Genomic DNA, 20,777 nt, shown 5'->3' with positions numbered 1-20,777 from the left:
CAGCGGGGGTGCGGTCCGCGGAGGGGCGGGGCGGGGGCGGCCGGTCCGCACGGCGTTTCCTTCCGGGGCGCGGCCCGCGCTGGCGCGTTTCGGTTCCGGGCCGGCGCTGCGGGCCCTTCCCACCCCCGGCAGGTGAGGCCGGGCCGGGCGGGGCGGGCGGAGCCGCGCGGGGCCCCGGGGCCGCGGAGGGGCGGGGGCGCGGCCGCCGGCCCGCGGGGCGAGGGCGGGGGCCGGGGGAGGCTGGCCCCGCCCGCCCCGCGCACCCCCGGTGCGGGGCGGCGGCGCCGCTGTCACGGTGAGGGCGAGTGCGGGCCCCGCTGGAGGAGGGTCCGCAGCTGCGGGGCCGGAGACACCGGGCTCTGCCGGCCGGGTGCTGCGGGCGGGGCGGGCACGGGCCGGCAGCCACCGCCGCTCCTTCAGCTCAGAGTTGCGCTGGGTTTTATAGTTGTCGGAGTCCCGCTGGAATGTGCGAGTAGCCAGATGGGTGTATTGGGGAGGAATTGTTTCCTGTGAGGGTGGGGAGGCCCTGGCACAGGCTGTACCTGGGTCCCTGGCAGTGTCCAAGAGCAGCTTGGACAGGGCTTGGAGCAAGCTGGGATAGTGGAAGGTGTCCCTGCCCATGGCTTTAAGGTCCGTTCCAAACTAAACCATTCTGGGATTCTTGGTAGCTCCCTCTGGGACCAGGAACAAGACCCGTGAAATGGCTGGAGTTGTGTCAGGGGAGGTTTAGTCTGGAGATTAGAAAGAGGTTCTGCCCCCAGAGGGTGGTCGAGCACTGAGCAGGCTCCCTGGGGAATAGGCACAGCCCCAAGGCTGCCAGAGCTCCAGGAGCATTTGGACAACGTTCTCAGGCACAGGGTGGGATTGTTGGGGTGTCTGTGGAGAGCCAGGAGTTGGACTCAGTGGTCCTTGTGGCTCTTTCCAGCTCAGGATATTCTGTGATTATGTGGAGTTGCCCAGTCACGGTAAATCTCAACCCCAAAGTGGGGAGTTTTCAGTGCAGCTTCCAGGGTGACATCATCTGCTGGGTGGTCTGTCTCTGCTTCTTACCTGATGGATCAAGAATTCCACTCGTTCCTGGTAGTTGCCTCACAGGCTGGAAGGCATTTGCTGAGCTAAGTAAAGTCTGAGTCTCAGCTGGTGACACTTCAAATTGCATTAAAAAGGCAGTGTCTGTGTGTGCCCTGTGCTGACTCAGTTCAGCTGCAGGTAAAGGTGGGTGCAGGTGATGGACTTCCCAGAGAAGAGGGAAATCAGGATGTCATTTCCCTGTGGCTGAGGTGCAGAAGCTGACAAGAGCTTCCCTTACTCAGAGGGGCAGAAATCAGTCTCTGACAGGGTAGTTTGAACCAAAAGACAGATTCCCTCTCACCAGGTGAGGAGAGCTCTGTGGGTTATAGAGAGTAGATGGATTTTCCCTGCCTTTGGAGCAGGAGCTCACAGATAATTTATTGGACTCTCTGAGGAGCAGCTGCCTTTTGACCACAGCCATACCCAGCCATGCTCAGCAGTTAAGGTCTGATGATTTTTTTGTCCTTTCTCTTTCTGCATATCCCAAGCTCAGCCTCTGCCTCCCTCTTGCCTCTCTGGGTGCTCATGGCCTTGGCAAGGGTGTTTCACCCTTGCCTTCCTTGAGAGTGTACTCTGAGGCTCATTGCTTTAGGAACAGCTGTTTTGGGAAGATGGTGAGCTAATCCTGCTGCTAGATCCTCCAGCAAAACCAAGAATGGCAAAGCTTGATGTTCACAACTGCACTTGGGAGAACCCAGTTCCTCTACGCTTCATTTTTTTCTTTCTTTTTACCTCCTAAAGGGGAAGGGGGCAGCAAGTTTTCTTCTCATTACATCAGAAGAAAAAAAAAGAAGGCAGCACCCCCATTTCCTTCCCACTGCATGTAACTCACAGCACTCCAGGTAAGATGTTGGGTTTTCTATTTCCCTTTGTTCTGTGCGTTAATGTTCTGTTCCCAATGCTGTGTTGACACAGACACGTGCACTGTGATTTCCTGAATTTTGTGGGATTTGTTGCTTTCTCCAAAAGAAGGACATGGAGCTGTTGGAGGGAGTCTACAAGAGGCACCAAGATGATCAGAGAGATGGAGAAGTTGTGGAGGAAAGGCTGAGAGAATTGGGGTGGTTTAGCCTGGAGAAGAGAAGCTTCAGGGTGACCTAGTTGTGGGCTTGCAGTGCCTGAAGGAGCTGACAGGAAAGAGAGACTGTTTACAAGGGATAGAGTGACAGGACAAGAGGGAATGGCTTCCCACTGATAGAGAGTAGGTTTATACTGGATATTGGGAAGAAATTGTTACCTGTGAGGGTAGTGAGGCCCTGACACAGGGTGCCCAGAGAAGCTGTGGCTGCCCCTGGATCCCTGGAAGTGTCCAAGGCCAGGCTGGACAGGGCATGGAGCAACCTGGGCTAGTGGAAGGTGTCCTTGCCTGTGTCAGGGGGTGGCACTGGATGGACTTTAAGGTCCCTTCTAACCCAAACCATTCTGGGATTCTCTGATAGGGGAAGGAGAGGAGGAGCTCTAAGAGCTGGCACTGTTCAGCTGCACCTTGTGAAGCTTTATGCACTCTGATCTGACTTCCCCAGGGACATGCAGCCATCCCGCCACTCAGAAATGCCTTGGTACAGCTCCCCAAGATTGACAGGCTGTCCTGCAACTTCATGTTTAGTAACTGGGTTTGCCAAGTCTGCACAAAGCCTGCTCGGGCATATGGACATGTGCTATGCTGCAATGTTCATAAATTCCAAATAAAAAGTCCTCCAAAGGCAGACATGCTCTTCATGTGCCAATCCCTTTGATTTGGAGATTCCTCAGTGTGGGCACTGTGAGCCTTGGTATTCCCAGCCTGCTTGAAGTAGTTTTGACATCTGCAGGACTCTGCTCAATCCACACTTCAGATGCTGTCCAGATTGGAAGCTGTTTATGCCATGAGTGGACTTTAATAAGCTTATTTACTTTCTTTTTTTTTTTTTTCTTTTTTTTTTCTTTTTCTTTTTGTATGAGTTTATGTCTCATTTTCATTCATTCCAAATTTTTACCATATATGGTCAGGGCTTCTTTTCAAACTTTGCCAGAATGAAATGTGATGATGTGGTGGTGCATCCCCCACCCCCCTCCCTGGCCCTGCTCTGAGATCTCCTGATAAGCCTTGGTGGACTGGGCTGGGTGGTGAAGGGTCCCCTGGCTGCACCAGCTGGGCAGTGAGGTGCTCCCTAAGCCTGCCAGGAGCTCTTGTGTGGCAGGGGTGGGAACAACTAGGAGCATCCTAGACAAGGTGGGAAACAAGCCTAGATTGCAGCCCAAGCAGAGCAGCACCATTGTGAATTGTAGCCTGAGTGGAACAGTCCCATTATTATCTACTTGGGAAGGAGTCCAGGAGTTACTGACTTAGGGTATGGCCAGGATTGGATATTAGTGATGACCAGCATGAAATCTCTTGGGACCCTACAAAAGCGATCATGAGTGAGGCCCTGTGGGCTCTTCTGGACCACAGCTTCTTTTGTCATTCTCCTGTTATACATTTTCTGGCACATGTCAGAAGTGCACATATGATGGCTATCTCAGGTTAAGAAGGCACTTAGGATGCCTTGAGGTCAGATGCTGGCCAACTTTTCAAAAGTCTCTGGAGGATTTAGGTCCCGATGTCTCCTTCCCAGTTCCTGTTTTACAAAGGGGCTTTCCCTATTACTTTCTCTTTTCAAGATGCTTAGAAGGTACAAGTGGTGAGTATTTTAATCCATTATGCAATCAGGTGCCTATTTTTAATACCAGTGCAATTTTTTTAATCTCTTTTTACATGCAGATGTGCTTTTATTGAGGCTGGCAGAACAAAGTGTTTTGCACACTGAAGCTGCAGCGAATGGGGGGCTGTTGGGGAGTGGTTTAACACAACTCTTGTGCAGGGGGATGCACAGCATGGAGGGATCACAGATGCTTTTTTCAGTGATCTCAAACACACTCCTTTGTGACAGAGCTGCTGCCAGGTGGGTGGCAGTTCAGCTGGTGAGGAAGGCCTCTAAAAACTCCAGTGTTTCAAATTGTGTGGAAGCAGGTGAAAATGTTCTAATTTCGAATGATTGGCTCTGCTAATGATGGGATCTTTTCCCTCTTTTCCAGCAGAGGCGTGCACCTGCAGCTGGGACAGCCATGGAGAAGAGTGGGAACATTCAGCTGGAGATCCCCAACTTCAGTAACTCAGTCCTGAGCCACCTGAACCAGCTGCGCATGCAGGGTCGGCTGTGTGACATCGTGGTCAACGTGCAGGGCCAGGCTTTCCGTGCGCACAAGGTGGTGCTGGCTGCCAGCTCCCCCTACTTCCGTGACCACATGTCCCTGAACGAGATGAGCACCGTGTCCATCTCTGTCATCAAGAACCCGTCTGTTTTCGAGCAGCTCCTCTCCTTCTGCTACACCGGCAGGATATGTCTGCAGCTGGCTGACATCATCAGTTACCTGACAGCTGCCAGTTTCTTGCAGATGCAGCACATCATAGACAAATGCACGCAGATACTTGAGGGGATTCATTTCAAAATTAACGTGGCGGAGGTGGAGGCGGAGTTGAGCCAGACCAGGACGAAGCACCAGGAGAGACCGCCCGAGTCTCACCGGGCAACACCAAACCTGAACCGTTCCCTGAGCCCACGTCACAACACAGCCAAGGGCAGCCGCCTGGGCCAGGTCAGCACAGTGCTGGACATCCGGGAGCTGAGCCCGCCCGAGGAGTCCACCAGCCCCCAGATCATCGAGCAGAGCTCCGACGTGGAAGGCAGGGAGCCCATCCTGCGGATTAACAGGGCAGGACAGTGGTACGTGGAGACGGGCATGGCAGAGCGCGGGGCGCAGAACGACGAGGAGGTGCGGGTGCTGGGAGGAGTGCGCATTAAGACGGAGAACCTGGAGGAGTGGCTGGGGGCAGAGCAGCAGCCCTCGGGAGAAGATGGCAGCAGCGCTGAGGAGGTGACGGCCATGGTGATCGACACCACGGGCCACGGATCGCTGGGCCAGGAGGCTTTTGCCTTGGGCTCCTCTGGAGCCAAAGCCGTCAGGCCCACCAGCAGCGAGATCGACAGGTGGGTTTTCTTAAACTGAATTACTCACCTTGGCTGTAAGAGATTATGCAAGATCCTGTCTTGGCTGAGTCAGTCGCTTTAGAACATTTCCTCTTTCTATTTCCTTTGGCCATCTTAAGCATAAGAGCAAAAGGTGTTAGGAAGCGTATCCAGTTTGGGTAATAATATTTTGGCTGGGTAGTGATTAGACCAGGATCTCCAGGTACAGGCTAGCTTGGAAAATTACTTACTAGCTCTTAGAGGTTGGATCCTGGACTCAGCTTTTGGATTAATGAGGGTCACATAAAATATGTGTTACATATTTCCAATACACTGGTGCCTTCTGGCTTGAAGATCTGGGGATGGTTCTGGCTGAGAAACAGCTAGACACTGGCTGTAGGTCGGTGACTACCCAGTGGTCCATGACAGCAGTGGGCCCTGGGTTTACATCTTCTGAGGCAGTTGAAATGGGAAACCCAGTGGCCTCCACTATTGTTTTGATTTATATGAGAGAGCAGAAAGCCTTTGAATGAGTGGTGAAATCTGCTGTGTTTGGATTCTCCATCCATCTACTTCCCCTCCACGCCAGCGTTTGCTTTCTTGCCCTAAGCTCAGGCCAGAGAATGGGTTTGATGAAGGGCAGGTCTGTTTTATTGGGGAGGTTATGATTCTAGGGTTTCCCTTCACATTTGCCTCTCTTCTAGCTCAATCCCATGGGGAAACAGCTACCTGGAAGCAGCAGATATTCTATCACTTGTTGCTTAATAAATCAATCAGTGGGAACAATCTTGAGCTGGCCCATGGAGAGAGATGCTTTCCTACTTCCTTAGCCCTTTTGCTTGGATCAGCTAGTCTCTAGCATCTCTTTTTTCACTGCAGTCTGTATGCACTGTTTCCCACCTCTAGTCTATCACATCCCATATGTTTCATACTGGGAATGGAGGAGGAGGGTGCTGAAGGACAGGTGTCCTCTGAGAAATGGTTTCTGTCCTGCTGTCCAGTTCCTGAATCACCTGGCCCAGATTGGTTTATTCATGATAGCAACCCCTCTCTGTTGCTGAACTGGAAGCCAGATGACTTAGGGTTTTTTTTAGGTATTTAGTCTGAAGCCAGTATGATTTGGTTTTTCCTTTGTACTTGCACTGTTCCACCCCAGTGCGTTAGCTGATGAGGATGAGGAGATGCTATACAGGTGCCTCTGTTGCTCACCCGTTGTTCTAAAAAGTGTAGTGACCTGATGCCCATTAAAAATTCCATTTATGCTCTTCCCCCACCCCACAGATTCAGCCCTTCTGGCAGCATGGTTGCTGTGACTGAGCGGTACAGATCAAAAAGCGAGTCTCCCGGGCGGATGGACGAGCCTAAGCAGCCCAGTTCCCAGGTAGGCAGATCAAGACATTTGCAAGTAAATGTTGGCTTGAAGGTGAAGGGGACTTTGTTGTGATGAAGTGTGTCATATGTTATATTTGCAAGCAATAATGTGTATAATACAAGGACCTTTTACTTTGGCAAAAGATCTACTTGTTCATGGGAGAACATGTGCTGGCCATGTACGATTTAAAACTAATTCTGGTGTTGTTTGGGATTTTGGCCAGATACCTGGAAAACACAAGGAGTTTCTCTTGTTGTTTGAGGGCATAAATACCCACCCTTCTTCTGGGCAAGCCACCAACTCCTGAGGAGAAACCCCATTTGCCTGCAGAGCTGGATCTGCCCTCAAACACTGGCAGCAAATGCCTGAGCAGAGGGAGGAGGTGTGGCTTGGCTTCTGTGGAAGATGGGTGACAACAGCTGAACTTTTCTATGCCAGTACCAAAACCATTCCCAAAAGCTCTGCACCAATAAACATTTTGGTATGGACTGTCAAAGAGCTGTGGAGTTTTAGAGAGGTCTCTGTCTCTTCTCCAAATGACTGTATTGCATAGCAGACTTTGCATCATAAAGGAGCTCTGAATTCTCTGCTTTCTTGGCACAGTTTTGGGGTAGGAGGGAGAGATGCACAGAAATGGGAGGGCAGTGGGCTGTAGAGTGCAGAAAAGTGGGACACAGCAGTAATGCCTGTGCCTTATCATTTTGGTCTAGTTGTATTCAGTTAGTGTCAAAGTGCCACTGTAGTGCAGGCATGTCAGCCAGCACAGTGCCTGACAGGTAAGGAATGTGTCAGCATGTAAGCAAAGGACTTGGCTGGAGGTAGGTAAGGAGATACTAGGCTGCTTTGCCCTTGAGTAAGACCAGGTGAAGCTAGGGTTTGAAAATTGTGATTGCTGTCTGCTGACTTGGTTAAACCCTTCCATAAAACAACAGATACCTTTTTGCTCCTGTTTTGCAAAGCTTTGTTTCGTGTCCTCAGAAGACATTGCAAAAATTTCAGGTCAAACCAACCCTCTAGGGGAAATTTGACATATTAAGCAATTTTAGCTCTGTCTACAGAAAAGCTGCTCTTATTTCTCCATTGTGAGACAGCCTCAAACATGAAACCTTAGGCTTTACACACCATTGGGAAGTATCATCACCTTCCACTCTCCTGGCATTGTGATATCCATGCTAAAATGCCTGCCCAATGATCCCTGCCCAATGGTAGTGGTAGAGTGGAAAGGAAGAACCAGAGCTTTGTGTATTTCCTTTAGTGCTCAGCAGCTTCCCTATGCCTGTTCAGCTGGATTCAGCAACACCTGGCACAGGTACACTGCTGCTCATGCCTGTAGAGCCCTGGCTTGCAGAGGAGATGCCCTCCTGCTGTTAACACTGGTTGCTGCTCCACATTTGGCACCACTGGGAAGCAGCACTGGGGAAGTAAACAGTGCATCTCCAGCACAGAAGCATTCTGGAGTCAGTGTGTTTCTGCTCCATCTGAACATGATGGCCAGAAGTATCTGTCCTGATCCCTGGCTTGTGGTTCAAGTTGCCCTTGGCTGTTTCTGTGTGTGACTTCAGAAAACAGAGGAGTCCTTGCTGTGCAAGCTGGGTCAGGCACATCCTTGCCTCTGATGCCACGGGGCTGGGATGGGTTACACAGCCAGGCAGGCAAATGTGACTCATTATAAAATGAACTCTAAGTGACACCTGAATAAATACCTGTGTAAAATGACACCTGAAGACTTTCAGATATGATTTGTGGTTTGCTCCTCCTTTGTTTTACTGCAAGCTCATCAATCGGCTTCTTTTTTTTGACTTTTAGTAAGGAAAACAGATGATACATGCAAGTGTTTTAATAAAGCTGACACAAACATTCTTTAAAAACTAACAAGTATTGACATGTGGTCCACAACTGAATTGGTGGCCGAGTGCCCTTGTGTCAAGGGCTGTCTTTTCTTCACCAGATCCAGGGGATGGCTTGGCAGAAGGGGCCTCTGCAGCAGTGGTTTCTAATTGATTGCTCGTTTGTCTTCTGCCCCAAGGCCCCATTTAAGTACTTAAATGTGTGCTTGAGGTTGCAGACATTAGTGCTGCTGATTTTGAGGTTTGGCACAGGCATTACTGGCTGGACCTGGGCCTGATCTTCTCTGCAACTTGTTTTAGGCTGCTTGTTATTTCAATCTGTGCCATTTCCTTGGCAGGGGGAGGAATCAGCCATGCTTGGAGTGAGCGGTTACGTGGAGTATCTGCGGGAGCAGGAGGTTTCGGAGCGCTGGTTCCGGTACAACCCGCGGCTCACGTGCATTTACTGCGCCAAATCCTTCAACCAGAAGGGCAGCCTGGACCGGCACATGCGGCTCCACATGGGCATCACGCCTTTCGTGTGCCGCATGTGCGGCAAGAAGTACACGCGCAAGGATCAGCTGGAGTACCACATCCGCAAGCACACCGGCAACAAGCCCTTCCACTGCCACGTCTGCGGCAAGAGCTTCCCTTTCCAGGCCATCCTCAACCAGCACTTTCGCAAGAACCACCCCGGCTGCCTGCCCCTGGAAGGGCCCCACAGCATCTCCCCTGAGACCACTGTCACATCCCGGGGGCAGGCAGAGGAGGAATCCCCTCCGCAGGAAGAGGCCGTGGCCGTGGGGGAGACGGCACAGGGATCTGTGTCCACAACGGGGCCGGATTGAAACGGGCTGTGGAGTCCCAGGAGAAAGGACCGTCTTCCCATTCCTGGCTCTGAAGAGTCAGCACCCACCCGGCAGGCTGGTACTGTAATTAGTGCAATGCCACCACTGAACAGAAAGAAGCTCCCAAGATGTTGCCAAAATAGAAAAAATTTCTCTCTTTCTCTTTCTTCCTCTCACACACCCACACACACACCCAGTAGAGTGTTAAATGTTTTTCTCCTTTATTCTTCCTCCTCTTGGAGAAAAACAGAACAACTGTGTCAATCTACTTCTTATTCAGGGATCGACAGGATTTTAAATTTTTTTACTGTTCTGTAGTGATCTGGGACAAGCAGTCATTTGTATTTCTGGACAGCGCTGTGGCGCAGCAGGTGCCCGCCGGCAGTGCCGGATCCAGCCACAGAGCCATATCCACTGCTCCCGCTCGAGGGGACAGCAGGGGCAAGAGGCTGTTGCCTTTCTCCCTTCCCCAGGTAGTTGCCACAGCAAAGAAAGCAAAAATACTGTCCTGGTGGAGCCTGCCTTGCCCGAGTGTATTTATCCCTGTCTTATTTTTGGTGTGTTTCTTTACTTTTTTATTTAAACTGTTATTTTAGGGCTTTGGGCTTGCCCGTTCCAGGCATGCAGCCCTGGTGCCCCTTGTTAAAGTGGGCACAGCTACAAAGTGGTATTCCAGAGGTCAGCAAAGTGTGAAGGAAGTACTTCAGCAACTGAGAGTGGAATTTAGCAGCTGTGAGGTTTGCATGAGACTGATGCACTGGGAGAAGGGCTGGAGGGGTCTTCCAGAGGAGGTTGTCCTCTGCTGGTGCTGACCTGGGGAGCTCAGAGCACTCTGAGGTCCTGGCTGGAGAGCTGCCATGCTTCAGGCATTGCCAAGGATTAGGAAGAGATTTTCTAGAGTTGCTGAATCGTGGAGTTAGAGGCTGACTACCAAAGTCCTCTTTCACCCCTGCTCCCCCCTCGACACACACTTGATCTTTTAGAACAGCAATATGGGATATGGGAATACTGCAGTGCTGTTGTCACAGCCGAGCAATCGCAGGTGGTTGCTTTTAAACCTGTTTCTACAAACTAGTTTGATAACTTTTTTATCAATGAAATGCAAAAAGAAAAGAGAACCCTTCTCTATTTCCTTATAACAGTTCAGGAGACTTAAAAGTGAATGGTTCCTAGAGCAATCACAACTCTGTCCCCTTGCATGGACTGAACATTTTTGTATTCTGAGTAGCTCTGATGTTTAGAGCAAGTTTAGCAAACCTGGAGAGACATGCCTGCGTGTGTATTGTAGGTGTTTGCACGGGCTTATGTGGTTCATAACCAGAAAAGCATGGGACAGGCAGAAAAGTGCAAATATCCTGACATCTTTCTTTAAAAAAATATGCAATATTTTAAGAGTTTTCTCTAGTTCTGATGCCAAGTTGTTCATGATGAAGGGGGGGAATGAACAACAGGTTGTGCTTATCAGGTTTGGTGAAGGAGTTCTCTTGAGGATGTATAATGTGTATATGATAAGGAAGGGTGAAGTTCTGAACCTTAAGGTGATGGGAGGAACAAGGAGACATTGGAAAAGAAGTACACTTCATCTTGCTTCAGCAAGAAAGCTGGATGAGTGGTTAGAGTAGGGGCTTAGCTGGCAGGAGACTGACCAAGTGACAATAAGGCTTGAGCTGCTGTCTGACTGCAGTTTTGGGCACATGGACACATCTCCAGCCCTTGCTTTCCCTGTCTGCAAATTGGTACTCAGGATCATTTTCCTGCCCCTTTGGAGGGAATAATTTGGAGAAGGGTGATGTATTCTTGCCTTGTTTTATAGATTTTTTTTATATGTGAGGGGTCTCGCTGTTCCTCCTATCTCTCTCTCAAAAAGTGATGTGGCTCTAATGTGTTTTTGTGTGTGGAAAGGGCTCGGTGCCAGTATCACATGTAACAGGGATGTGATCCTACAAGAGGAACCTTTGCAGGTGTTCTGAGCTGGGCACCTGCAAAGTACCATTTCATTGACCATTTCAAACAGGAAAACTGATATTTCACCTCCGTTTTCCTTCTGTGCCTTCTTCCTCCTCTCCTGTCAAGGGCATCCATCACACAGAGAGTGATTTGGCCACTCAGACAACCAGCTCCGTCAGGTTTCCTGGCTAAGGTCAAACATCACGGTACCAAAACAGTGAGGTTGCCAGAGAGCAGTGGCAGAGGATGAGGTGAGAGGATGGCCAAGGTAGGTTTTGTTGCAATCAAGGTGCAGGGAGGAGTGGAGATGTGCTGCTTTAGTCATAGCTTTTGAAGTTACCAAAAATGAAAAAAAAAAAAAAAAGTTAAAAACTTTGAAATACTATCCTGTTCACACTAGAGAGCATAAAAAGTTACTTTTAGTTGCTTAAAAGATTTTTAAGTGTTTTAAAATAGAAAATTTAAAAGAATACTACCAAACTATAAAAACATAAAATTATTTATATACATATATTATATAAAAATATAGTGGGAAAGTTTCCCTGCTAAGCTTGCTGTGAAGAGAAGGGTGAAGGTGCAGTAACTGCTACACAAGCAACATTTTTCTGAGACAGATGGCAACCGTAGTGAAGAAGGGCTGACATGAAATGGTGAATGCCTTTGTTCCCATGGCATAGCTGTGAGTTTCTTGAGCAGGTTTTATTTTACTGTATCAATACTGTGAACGGAGGAGCATCCAAACAGTACTGGATGCCAACTGTGCATCCTGATAGCTGATTCACTACTTCAAGTGGCCTGGTGAAAACCATGAAATTAGTCCTTCATACCTTACTAGGCTGAAAACAAAGCTTGTGAAAGGTTTTTATTTTTTCCTCCTTTATGTTTGCTTTTCTTTTTGTTTTTGGTTTGTTTTTTTTTTTTTTTTTCATGCAGAGGTTGCCACTGTATAAATGATCATTTCTGATTGCATGCAAAAGAGCCAATATTCTTGCCCAGGCCTCGCTGAGGTGGAGTTTATAGCTTGTAGCTAGAGTCAATATAAGGTATGGTAGTGGGAATCATTTTGATATTATTTCTGTACATTTAATGGATGTGTATGTATGTGTGGGAATCATGATGTCTAATATTTCTTGAACAGTGCTGAAACCAGTTCCGACCCATCTGCACTAGACAGTGGAACCAGTTTGGAAGGAATTGTTATTAAACATTTCTTTCAATGGTTGACTTGCTGAGTGCAGATGAGACCAAGGTTTGAGAAAAAAGGGGTTGGAGGTCTTACACAGTATGGAAAAACCTCATGTGAATTTTCTGGCAGTGGTGTAGCTACTTAGAGGTGCTTTCCCTAACAGAATGACACTGTGTCCTGTTGCCTCTGTGTTGGTGTGGCTCTTCACGGCTGCACCAAAGCTGTGGAGAATCAGATGCCAACTTTCCAAATGCAAATGCTTCTGTGATGGCTTGAGGCACAGCTTTGCATTCCCACGTCTGGCTGCATCTTGTTCTGCCAAAACTGTGATTTCAACTGTGATTTAAGGAGGATGTGAAGAGAACTCTCTGTTTTAATACCTCTGTATGTAACATTTTTGTCTGCTTTAGAGTTAGGGCTTACTAACCCATTTGTTTTCTTGCCTCAGGCAACACGGAGAACACACTCTGCTTTTACAGTTTGCTTTCTTGGAGGTGGACATATTTCTTAGTTCTTTGCTGTCAAAGAGCTCACCTCCCAAATGTGAAGAGTTGTGGTTATCTCCTTAAGCCTGCAGCAAGCCCTGGTGCCAAGTGTCAGCCAAGTGACATGATGGTTGCTGCAGCTGTTCCCTGCTGCTGCCACATTCCCTGTGAATAGCTGTGAAAATAGCAAGAATTGTGTTAATACTGTGTTGCTGCTTTGGAGAAAAGCTAAACCTCTTCGTCTCAGGAGGATGACTGATGTGAAGCTGGGAAAAGGAGAAGGCCAAAATGCAATGAGAGGATGTAAAAAACAAATTGGGCTTTGTATTTCCAGCAGCTAGAGAGGGATGAATGAGAGGCTTTATGAAATGTGAATTTGTTACAGGAGGCTGAGAACATGCTTGGTTAGTAAGATCCAGGGATAGCCTGGTGAGAGCCTGAGCAGCTGGTGCAGATGGGCAGTCCCTCCTTGTCCTCTCAGCATTATCCACCATCATGTTCAGTCCTTGGACTTTCCTACATCTTCTCTACAATATTCTCAAGCTGTGATCTGTATAGTTGAACTTTAGTTTGGGTGCTGGGAAGAACAGAAAGCATGTTGTGTCTCTGCTGCTGTTTTAAACCCAGAGAGGTCAGCAGCAGCTGACCCCATTCCCATGTGACAGCTATCCAGAGCTGGAATAGCACTGGGAATGAGCTGTAGCCCTGCTGAAAAGCATTGTGGGGCTGGCTCAGCAGAGAGGGCATGGAGCCAGGATTTCAGCCCTCTCTGAGCTCAAGGTTGAAAAACACGGACAGGACAGCTCTCCCTGCTTGTCCTGCTCTCATTTTGTGACAGCTCCGTGGCTGTTTCCATCCACACCTCTGCAATGGGAATGTCACTGAACTGTGAGATGCCCATTTCAGGAAGTGATTCCAAGCAGTCTGGTTTTGGAGTAGAGTCCTTGGCACTTTTGGGTGATTCAGCCCTAACAAGGCCTTTGCAAGAGCAATGAGTTGTAGCTTTTATTTGCTGCTGACTTCATCTCTCCTGCAGAATCCAACATATAAATAAGAAGACAGCTGCAAAGGTGCCATTGATTTGGGTGGAAGGTGGCCTGGAAGGTGGATAGCATTGTGCATCTTGAAAACCAACAAAAAACAGCACTTAAAATTATTTAAACTTTACCAAACTCTCCTCTTTGATCCGTGACATACCTGCCAGTTTAGCCATGCCAGCATCCAAGTGTTTCTGCAGCTTAGTGACATCAAATGCTATTCAGGCTCTGCTGGAAATATTTTAGGGATGGGAAAAGTCCCTGCTCATGGCAGGGACAGTTGGACTAGATGACCTCTAAAGGTCCCTTCCAACCCATATAAGTCAAGAAGCTATAATTCAGGGAGACTTTTTGCCAAGGTCTGGGCTCTGAGATTTCCCTGGGAGCTGAGCCTGTGGCCAGGACTGCAGTTGGAAAGTCTGGGATCCACTGCCATAGCAAAATAAGTGTGAGCATTTCTCTTCTCACAAGGTGAGAGCCACGAACAGAGTTTTTATATCTGCAGTTAAAAGGCCCAAAGAGGAGCTCAGAATCCTTATATTAATCACTGTCATTCAAAGGATTTTTTAATATAAAAAAAAAATATATATATATATATTCACCTGTGTATGTATATATATATTTGTAACCAAATAGAAGTTAGAACTATGCAAACCATACTGGCTGCTTCTTGAAACTAAAGTCTACCAGAACATTTTGGAATTGAGTAGATTTGGAGTAGACTTGCTGTAGGGTTTTTGTTTTGTTTTATAACCAGTAAAATGCAGCAGACAAAAGTTTTGCTCTAGTTAGTCTTACTAGAAATTTAGGTTATTGCTAACCTGGAACCCACTTAAGTGGGTTATAAAATTATCTGAAGAGTCCTACCATCTCTAAAATTTTTCCATCTGCTGAAAGGCTTTGGCTTGGCAAACATAGAAACAACACAGAGGCTGGGAATTAGGAGATATTGAATGGGATGTTTGGGCTGATGGAATCAAGGAAAGACTGGGAGCATGTTCTTTTGTATTAGGATTGAGTTGGTTTCAAGGAATCTTCCTGCTTGGGCAAATGTTAATTATTGAGATGGAGGCAGTGATCAGAGCATCCCTGGGATGAACTCTGGTTTTGATGGAGGTGTTGGAAAGCTTCCTGCTTAATCTGATGGTACCAGATTTTAGTCTGCTGGGAGAAATTTCGCATGGTTTCTGCCATTTCTTTGTGTGTCAGATCTGATCTTTGCTTTTAGGATTAACTGCAGTATATCTCTATCTTTCAGTGACCTTTGGCTTCTTATTCCTAGAACTATAGACAATTCAGGTTTCCCATAACATTATCCTCATCCCAACTGTGAACAAGTTACTACTGCTTCTTATAATTTATTGTCTTTCTGTTCCTGAATGTCTGTGTGATCCAGCTGGTTGCCAGCACCACCTTCCAGTGCTTCATTAGCTTTTATGCACAGGGAATTGTTGCAATGGATAAGTTGACCATGCTAGTTGGAAGAGTAGAAGCCTTTGGAGAATGACTTTTGCTTCCTCTAGCTGTCATTAGGGAGTGCACACACACATACCTGTATATACATATATAGAAACAAATATAATGTGTTTCAATATAAACTCATTTAGCATTTTCTTATTTAATTTATATTTTAATCTAGTTGTAAACCAAAGTATTACAGTTTGTGATGTCTCTTGGAAATAGGAGGAACCTTTTTTAGGTGGGAATTTTGAAAGGTCTTTAGTGACAAAAACATGGATATGAGTAAGACTTAAGAATTTGTGCTGCTGGGGAGTTGCAGCCTTGGAAGGATTTGAAACTTGCTGGGTAAAGTTGGATGGTGGGGCCTTCTGAAGGTGTTCTTTACGGTCCTTAACAGTTTTGTTGTAAAACAAGGATGTTCTGGCAAAGCTAGAAATAGAAGGGAAGAAAACAGAAAATCAGACTGTGATCTGGCACAGCTGGGAGCTGGGGAGGAAGCCACAAAACCAGCCACTGATGTATTTAGTGTCTAATTTAAAGTTTTAGGAAACGAGCCATTGCTATTTAGTGATGTCTAGAAGTGGCTGGGGTTTGTTAATAACTTCTGGGAGGCGTGTTCTGCTGTCACCAGTGGGAAGCAGTAATGGGTGCAGAGATAAGATCTTGCTGATTTTTCTGTGCCAGGGGGTAATTACCTTTCTGAGGAATTAGCAAGTTCTAAGAATAAATTCACCTCTAACATGTCCCACAGGCTTAGCAGTGGCTCTGTTTCCTCTAGGGAGGAGGAAGGCAGCTGAAATAAGAAGAGAGTTTATCTGTTTTCAGCCCTGGCTGGTGCTGGTGGCACTGGAGCTGCACAGGGGGATGTGCAGAAAGGTGGAACAGCAGCAAAGCATCATTGGGAAGAGGTAGTGCATGTGTCTGGCATGCCGTGGATGCTGTGGGCAGGGAAATGCTGGGTTTAGAACCTGCATAGGGGCAGGAGCATGCAGGAAATGCTCTGCCTTGTGAGACAGGTATCCAAAAATGCCTATCCTGGCTGAGCAGCACCAGGGTTTTCCTTGCTGGAGGTGTGAATAGTAAAGAAGGAAAAGGGGTCAGTTCCAAATCTGTGGGGGCAGATTTGCTGTGAGCATTTAAAAAACTCCATTGGAAGGAACTGATGGGTGAGAAGTGAAGGGTGGAAAGGGCAGTACCAGACTTCAAAGTGCCATTTTCTGAGTTTTCTAGCAAGTGTTGAAGACTGGAGTTTGTCTTTGTTTCAGTGCTTTCTCCTTTACCTATATAATTTTTCCTATTTAAACTCCACAGCTCAGGGGAGGGTGCAGAGAAATGGAGGAAGACCCTTCCTGGAGGCACACAGTGGCAGGAGGAGCAGCAGTAGGCAGCAGTTCATTCAAGGGCAAATTAGGTTAGGTATGATAAGACATTGCCTCGCTGTGAGTACAGTCAAACAGCATTGGCTCATGTTGTCCAGAGAGGCTGGGAAATCTCCAGCATGGGAGACTGCAGCCTCCAAGTTCCTGTTTCCACTAGGCTGTGCCAAGCTGTATTTTTGTTACCTTTTTTTTTTTTAGTTTTATCATATAAAATGGGCAGCTTTACTGGCCTTCCTAGTTCATATCAGTTAAGCTTCTGAAACATGTTCAGGTATTTTTAAATACTGCTGTGTAAGTTCCTTGTTTAATCTGACATATTCTGATTTATTATTTTACTGCAGTTACCTAAGGCAGTACTTTAAAAAATCAGTGCATTCATTTTTTTGCAGACTTTCAGCTTAGTTTTTGATAGTGTGGCTAACACCCTTCCCCTCAGATCTATGGTGAAATGGCTGCATTATTTTCATACTGAAGTGAAGTTTATTTATTTAAACCTTCCCCTTACCTTTGCAGTCAGACCCAATATCATTGGCTATGAAACTGTGAAACTAATGAGAAATGAAAAATGAAGTGGGATTGACTAATTTACTGTTGGTTGTAAAATACAGAAAGTAGCAGTATAAAAAGATAAAATGCAGTTGAAATTAGTTACTCAAATCACAGAACCACAGAATGGTTTGGGTTGGAAGGGACCTTAAAGCTCATCTTATTCCACCCCCCCTGCCATGGGCAGGGATGTCTTCTGCTAGAATTCCAGTAGAAATTAGTGAGTCTGGGGCAGGGGGAGGAGTCACAAAACTAGTCTTAAAGAAACAAATTTTAGCTTGATGATGCCAAATAATTGATTCCCCATTTGGTCAAGGTTTAAAAGCTGTTTATTGAGGTTTCCCTGGCTCTGCTCATTTATCTACGTGTCTTGGGCATTGGTTTGATACAGGGGTTTGTGCCTCCAAGAGTATTTTCTGAGAGTTTACGTGTCTAAAGAAACTCTCTGAATTACTGTGAAGCTTTTCTTGAATCCTTCCTTGCCTGTGCATTGGTAACTGAACAGAGCTCTTGCCTGCAAAGGCCAGTGAGAGGAGGGTAGCAGCTGTGGGTGACACTAACAAGAAGTGCAATTCTTGGGCTGGCAGATTGGGATGAAGCCCCAGCCCCTCTGTGGCTGTCCCCAGCCCCAGGGTGTTCTTTCAGTCCATGTTTGTTTGCAGAGGCTGTTTACAGGACTGCCTGATCCCCAGCAGAGATGCAGGGCAGGAGGGTGTAGTTGGCATGCAGGCACTTTTCTGATGTGTTAGAAGATTTCCTAAGCCAGGGTTGTGCTGTTGAGGGAAGCATCCCAGGTGGGATTGAGAACAGAATTTTGTCATAGCCTTTGCTTAAGACTAATTTCTTGGGCTCCCCTAAGGCGCTGGCCTGGGCAGAAAGCTGACACAAAGGAGCTTCCAGGGCTGTGTTGTCACAGGGTAAGTGCTGCTGAGGAATATGGGGAAGGGAGAGAGAAGTGTTGTTCATAAGGCATGGTTCTTTTGTGTTGGTGGGTAACATGGCTGACATTTAGGACATCCTGGGTGGCAAAACAGGCTTCTGAATAAGGTCTTTTAGAAGCTGAATGAGGAGGAGAATAACATGCAGCTGTGTGTTCTTGCAGTAACATATTCCTCACCTCGTGCCCCACACTTGCAGGGAGAATTAGCGAAGGATGAGAGGAATGGATCAGACGTTAATTCGTGGAAATGGAAGCAAGGTATTCAAAGCACTGCTTTAGTCTGAAAAGGGAAGGGAATGAATGCAGTTTTCCCAAGCCTCCAGTGTGCTAAACACTAACTGAAGCTCCCATTAGCTGTGGCCCCATTGTCCCCAGAGCTCCCCTTATTTCCCTGGTGTCACCCCAACTTTCCTGCACAACACTGTGAATATGATATCTGTAGCTCTTTTTAAAACTTTGTTTTGTTCTATTAAAACTGCTCAGAGCAGGAGCAGATGGGATGTGACCCCCAAACAGGACAGGGATAGCTGAGTAGTGGGAGAGAAAATTTTAAGAGTTAACAAGGGAAGTAGCTTTGTATAGCAATTTGCTAATCAAATTTCATCTTGTAACGAACTTAACTGACAATCAATTTCTAAAATACAAAAGCCTCTTAGAGGAAGTAGTCAAGTATATCTTCACCAGAAAGATTTAACTGGGATAACTTAAAGAGCACAGGATTTTTTTTCTTTTTTTTTTTTTTCTTTTTCTTTTTTTTTCTTTTTTTTTTTTTTTTTTAGCAATCACTCCAGAAATGGAGTCGCATTAAGCAGCAGTATATTCACAGGACAGTAACTACCTCTCTCTCTTGGAGTGCTGAGGTTACCACACTACACACTCTAGCAGCAAAGCTTTCACTTTAAAGATATTTGTTTTCCTTACCTCTGTGTTTCAGAAATGCAAGTCTGCTCTGTAAAGTGACTCTAATGAAAATGGCATCTGGCAGGAGCAACGGGACTCCCTCGGGGTCCACAGGCCTTCTTGGCCTCCAGTTCCTTACTGTGACCCTTTGCAGGTTGGCCATGGGGCTGTGACAGTTCAGGAGGACTTTGTCACCTCCTGTGTGCTGTGTGACAGTGAACTGTCCCTTGGGCCAGAGCTATGAGACCACATTCCTGCACTGAGAAATCAGTTATGGTGGGGAAGGTAAAAGGAGAATCTATCTCCCTCCTGCTTCCACGGCAGCAGGCAGCAGTTAAAAAAAAAAAAAAAAAAAAAAAAAGCAATAAGATAAAATACAAACACTTTTATACGTTGTTCATTAGTCAGCAGATCTGACTCTGCAAATTTATATATATATATATATATATACACACACATACAGAGAGTTAATCTCTCATGTGAAAAGGTGCCATTTTTTTTTTCTAAACAGAGTCCCTTTCCAAACTAGAACAGCACTTTAAATAGGTTCCTCTTAAAAAAAAAAAAAAAAAATTAAAAAAAAAAAAAAAAGCAAAAGCAAACCCTTTTCTGCCACAATGCACTTTAACTCGTCCGAGGCGTCCAGCTGTGGCTGGTTGGGACACAGCTGTACGGGCAGGCAGCTCCTGGCAGCCACAGCTCGGGGGGAGCAATGCTGCCAGAGCTTTGGCATGGCAGCTCTACCTCCAGCAGCCCCCCGGGCCCACACGGCCCCCACTGCTGTGCCCAGGCACTGCTGGGGCTGGTGGCTGCCAGGAGACTTCATGATCTGTCAAGAGAAACCCACCCTTGCCTGTCAAGAAGACTGAAACCCCATTTTTTAACAGGTCAGAAGTTGCACCCAGTTACAATCCAGCTAAGCTGAACAGCAAAGCCAGGAGAAAGCTGTTACTGGGGTTGTGGGGTTTTTCCATAACATGAATATGGAGCCCTTGTCAGTTCTGTTTATTTGTTTTTTTTCTTTTTTAATCCAAGTTTGTGTGTCCCACATTGATTCTGCTCTGAGCTGGTTTGCAGAGTAACCATTGGTAACAGAAATTGTCCTGTCACATTCAACTAGTGACCTATAAATCAAACCTTTTTAGGACAGTTGTCCTAACACTCAAGACTTACTTTCATAGTTAAGAGATTTCCTGCTGTACTAATTATTCTTTTTTTATTATTTTATTTTATTTTTGGTTGCAGTCCTTATTTCACGAAAAAAAAGTCAGTGTTCAGACTAGTCTGGAGTAGGCTGAAGAGTAAGCCTGCTGTAAATTGTGGATATCAGACTGTTCTTCAATGATTTTCCAAGCTGTTTCCAATCTGGTCCTCCATAACTGCTTCCCTTTTCCAGTAGGCACTGGCAAACAGAAGCTCCATGGCCATTGTGTCCAGGGACAGCCAGCACTGCTGGAGGGGGGTGGGCAGGGGTGGCAGGGGAACCAGAGCTGGGAAAGGGGGAATAAAACCAAGGTAGAGGGGACTGTACAATTGCATTGAAAGCAGCTTAGCAAAAAGCGCTCTTGTTGGACAGCTTTAAGAACAATGTGAATGAAAACTTAGCAACTTGGGTAAGAATCTTGGAAAATTCTATAAATGTATACTTGAAATTCTGTTTGTATTAAAAAGAAAAAAAAAGCATTTTCTTCTTTCTTTTAGCACTGTGTAAAAGAACATTATGCATGTGAGTGGTATGAGAATTAAATGGTTTAATACTCAGATCCTTGTCCGTGTCTTAGAGCTGACTGGTC

General features: G+C 46.7%; 1 protein-coding gene across 4 annotated transcripts; it reads left to right on the top strand.

Annotated features, from left to right (window-relative positions):
• The first annotated feature begins 20 nt into the window (after positions 1 to 20).
• On the top strand, positions 21 to 20,745 carry ZBTB37 (zinc finger and BTB domain containing 37). Of its 4 annotated transcripts, none has more exons than XM_056497145.1 (5): positions 21 to 132; positions 1,813 to 1,913; positions 4,126 to 5,078; positions 6,339 to 6,438; positions 8,615 to 20,745. In XM_056497145.1, the coding sequence occupies exons 3-5, from the start codon at positions 4,156 to 4,158 to the stop codon at positions 9,101 to 9,103; spliced, it is 1,512 nt and encodes a 503-aa protein (XP_056353120.1). In that variant the 5' UTR covers positions 21 to 132; positions 1,813 to 1,913; positions 4,126 to 4,155; the 3' UTR covers positions 9,104 to 20,745. The 4 variants fall into 4 exon arrangements, with proteins under 4 accessions (XP_056353120.1, XP_056353122.1, XP_056353121.1 ...); XM_056497147.1 differs by having other exon boundaries at positions 58 to 132; positions 4,129 to 5,078; XM_056497146.1 differs by lacking the exon at positions 21 to 132 and adding an exon at positions 240 to 295.
• The last annotated feature ends 32 nt before the right edge of the window (positions 20,746 to 20,777 follow it).

This window comes from Oenanthe melanoleuca, chromosome 8 (assembly GCF_029582105.1).
Source record: "Oenanthe melanoleuca isolate GR-GAL-2019-014 chromosome 8, OMel1.0, whole genome shotgun sequence".
NCBI lineage: Eukaryota > Metazoa > Chordata > Aves > Passeriformes > Muscicapidae > Oenanthe > Oenanthe melanoleuca.
The sequence above is the reverse complement of the archived record's forward strand: the minus strand, read 5'-3'. Positions and strand labels throughout refer to the sequence as shown.

Coding starts and splice junctions, on each gene's coding strand:
- ZBTB37 (XM_056497145.1), top strand. CDS start 4,156: ATGGAGAAGAGTGGGAACATTCAGCTGGAGATCCCCAACTTCAGTAAC. Junction 5,079..6,338: donor ACCAGCAGCGAGATCGACAG/GTGGGTTTTCTT, acceptor CCCACCCCACAG/ATTCAGCCCTTCTGGCAGCA. Junction 6,439..8,614: donor CTAAGCAGCCCAGTTCCCAG/GTAGGCAGATCA, acceptor TTTCCTTGGCAG/GGGGAGGAATCAGCCATGCT.